This window comes from Penaeus japonicus, unplaced genomic scaffold (genome assembly GCF_977035675.1).
Source record: "Penaeus japonicus unplaced genomic scaffold, GWHDUDI00000001_assembly GWHDUDI00000028, whole genome shotgun sequence".
Lineage (NCBI taxonomy): Eukaryota > Metazoa > Arthropoda > Malacostraca > Decapoda > Penaeidae > Penaeus > Penaeus japonicus.
Genome location: NW_028234430.1, coordinates 2,885,334 through 2,889,086, shown reverse-complemented (window position 1 = coordinate 2,889,086; position 3,753 = coordinate 2,885,334). Strand labels below are relative to the sequence as shown.

General features: G+C 35.0%; 1 protein-coding gene across 1 annotated transcript in view; it reads right to left on the bottom strand.

Annotated features, from left to right (window-relative positions):
- B9d2 (B9 domain-containing protein 2) overlaps nucleotides 1-3,052 on the bottom strand; it is a 3,328-nt gene extending 276 nt beyond the window's left edge. The window contains exons 1-5 of the mRNA XM_086553281.1: nucleotides 2,950-3,052; nucleotides 2,315-2,417; nucleotides 1,610-1,735; nucleotides 1,259-1,393; nucleotides 30-148 (exon numbers count right to left, since the gene is read on the bottom strand). Coding sequence (XP_086409407.1) covers nucleotides 30-148; nucleotides 1,259-1,393; nucleotides 1,610-1,735; nucleotides 2,315-2,402 — 468 coding nt within the window. The 5' untranslated portion in view covers nucleotides 2,403-2,417; nucleotides 2,950-3,052. The remainder of the gene's footprint in view (nucleotides 1-29; nucleotides 149-1,258; nucleotides 1,394-1,609; nucleotides 1,736-2,314; nucleotides 2,418-2,949) is intronic.
- Nucleotides 3,053-3,753: the final 701 nt, after the last annotated feature.

Genomic DNA, 3,753 nt, shown 5'->3' with positions numbered 1-3,753 from the left:
TCAGCAATCTCTTTATGATATAAACTTACAGTGCCTGATGGTATAGTGCGCAACCTATAGCGTTCTAATCCAGAATGTATGAACTCTGTAGACAGTAGCTGAGGACCGCCACCTAAAAATGATCGCCTTAATTCCTCTGCAAATGTTCCTGTTCAAGAAAGCAGAAGCAATATAAATAAAACTTGTTCTGAAGGGAGGAAATGACAATCATGAGAAACATTATCAGGAATAAAAGTTTGAAGAGACCTTTACACAATACTATAAAATACTGACTGACAATTTTTGAAGTGTTAACCCATTGCGGACGGGGGATATATCTGCTGCCCAATCTCCAGGATGGGTTTTATTTCATAGGCAGGCAGCTTTATCCAACATACCTTGACTTTTCCCACTTTCTTTCAGTCACTCATTGTAAAACTAGAGTCATTTTTGTGTGTTTTATTGTTAAGAGACTTATATCACAGGCTCTATCGATGCTGTAGTTGACTAAAATTGTAGTATAAGGTCCATATCAGATCATTATTTTCTTTATATACAGTGTGATAGAAGATTTGCTGCTTTGTGGGAGGACAAAAAGCAACTTTATATTTTTGTATTCATGTACTGTCATGAACAAATACAAAACATATAACCATCCATAATGAAGATAACATGAAGAGGTAGGGAAGAGGAAGGAAACCTGTCATATGACTGTGAGTACCACAATAAAAGGCATCCCTACTGGCACAGGGGCACATTTTAGACACTGGGCATGGTTTTAATCATCTTCCTCTTCTCGTTCTGCCTGCACATCCTTCATCTGCGGTACTTTAGACCAAGAGGTTGGTAACTTGCTGTGTGCCACCACTCTATAAAGATAGTGTTTGCTAGAGACCATGGCTGGGTGCCATTTAAGGCTCTCATTCCTGATAGTGCTAGAAGAAATTGGTGCCATCTAGGTTTTGGATGTTAGGTTTGCTTAATATTATGCTAATTATAGTAATTATGACTGCAATTGTCATCATCACTCACTCCTTACTCACAGCACAATAAAATATAATCCCAAATCCGCAAATGTCAAGTACGTGATGACGCCCGTCATCAAGCTATAGCTCTTGCTTCATATATGTCATGACAACCGTACACAATGGGTTAATTAAATTTCTTCACCAAATCATCAATTTTCACATATATTCAAAGAATTTCTGATGTATGGACACCATACTATATTGATTGTTTGTATTTACTATCTTACTATAAGCATCTATAAAAATATTACCTGTTGGTCTCCAAGTCGGGCAGTCTACCGAGTGATGCCCAGGTCTACTTGGTATATGAATAATACCATAGCCACATAGGTCAAAACGACCTAAATCATCTTGCCTGTAAACTTGAACCATTAGTCGCGGCCATCCTGGGGACAAAGAGAACCAGTTATACATAAAACAGTGGTTCACAATATACATCATTCAGGGATTATAATAATTCTTTAATGCACCTGGACACCAGACTTCTTAAATAGACTGAAATATTCAACACTAAATCAGCAATTATACCATTAAAAGCATACCAATCTGCTAATAACCAAAAGGATCCAATTCCAGGGTAACATCTGTCAGTCTTATCTTACCCTGAATACCACGTGTTGCGAGATGAATGTCAACGGGATGACACCAGCTGACTGTATCACCAACCTCTGAGCAATCTGCTTGAGTCTGCCCTTCAGCCAGCCCTTCAATTACTCTCCAACCTCCACCTAAGAGTTATGAGAGTTATAATCATAGTTTTATAATACATATATATATATATATATATATATATATAAATATATACCTATATATATATATATATATATATATATATATATAAATATATATATATATATATATATATATATATATATATAATATGATATTCATATATATATATATACATATATATATCAATATATATATATACATATATATATACATATATATATATATATATATATTTATATATATATATATATATACATATGTGTGTGTGTGTGTGTGTATATATATATATCTATATATATATATATATATATATATATATATATATATATATATATATATATATATATATATATATATTAAAGAGTTATAATTTGAATGTCTAAAGAATCAATCCTTTCTAATCATCCAAATAACACAAGTATTTCCATGTGACTTCTAACATATCCCTGATTTCTCCGACATGTACTTCCAAAATAAAGTTATCGCAAAATATGAATGACGCCACGACAAGACAAAAGATGTTAAATCTTATTCACAAGAGAAGAAAAGTAAAACTAAGTTCAAAGTTCTCTTACCTAGTTGCAGAGTCCACTTGCAGAAAAGGGAACTTCTGCCAAATCCACTTGCTCCTGTAATTTGGCCTATCACATGAACTTCAGCCATAGGGATTGATTCATACTGTGATGAAAGAAGAAGAAATCATTTAAAAAATAGAAATGAATAGGTAATAAATGAAATAAGACAAAAGTTATTAGTCAAAATCCAATAACTCAATTCTTACGTGAAACCTAAAGTCAATCTTTAAACTAAACACAAAAAGGTATTAATAGGAAGGATATTCATATGTTTAGAACCAAAGTATAATTTCATTATAACAAAAATAAATAATTAAATATAACAATATATCACAATTTACCGCTTCTAAACAAGCTAAACTCTCACGTGTCAAAATATTCCACAAATGTACAAGAATCAAACTTTAAACAAGGTCACACCAATCAAAATAACCAAAACAGCCTCCAAAAATAACAATATAACTTTTCACATTAGACACAAACTAAAATAAGCATAAGTAAGACACGTAAATTAAACATCGAACTTAACACTACCTCTCGAATCCCTATTAATAAAACATTCCTTTCTTACAACTCTCCTTATCTACGCTCTAAACATACGCCATACATATCTCTCTATCATTCCATAACTATACCTCAAATAAAACCGGGAATTACAGCCTACGCAACTAAAAAAAGGGAAACTATCTGGGTTTTCAAATCAACCTCCGCTCGAACTCCATCGGGGTTTGTTTATTTACATCGGAATTTTTCAAGTGAGCGTCGCCTTGCGCACTCTTTGTTATTCTTTCGTTTCCTCTCTGTGTTTTAGCATCGTTAACATTTATTTATTTTTATTTTTATTAGAAGCATGGTGTATATTAACCCGTAGGCTACTAAGCGCCACCTCACTGACATGTTGATTCGCTACCAGCAGGCAGTATAGTGTTTCCGACAATAATTATCGCATATATAAAGAGAGAGAGAGAGAGAGAGAGAGAGAGAGAGAGAGAGAGAGAGAGAGAGAGAGAGAGAGAGAGAGAGAGAGAGAGAGAGAGAGAGAGGAGAGAGAAGAGAGAGAGAGAGAGAGAGAGAGAGAGAGAGACGAGAGAGAGAAGATAGAAGAGAGAGAGAGAGAGAGAGAGAGTAGGAGAGAGTAAGAGAAAGAGAGAGAGAGGAAGAGAGGTAGGGAGAGAGAGAGAGAGAGGAAGAGGAGAGAGAGAGAGAGAGAAGAGAGAGAGAGAGAGAGAGAGAGAGAGAGAGAGAGAGAGAGAGAGAGAGAGAGAGAGAGAGAGAGAGAGAGAGAGAGAGAGAGAGAGAGAGAGAGAGAGAGAGAGAGAGAGAGCGAGAGAGAGAGAATGACAGAGAGAGAGGCATACAGACTTGCTGTCCTTTCCTCTGGTGGTGTCGTTGTTGTTGTTGTTGAACAGCAACATGAGATACACCTTAAAAAGACGCCC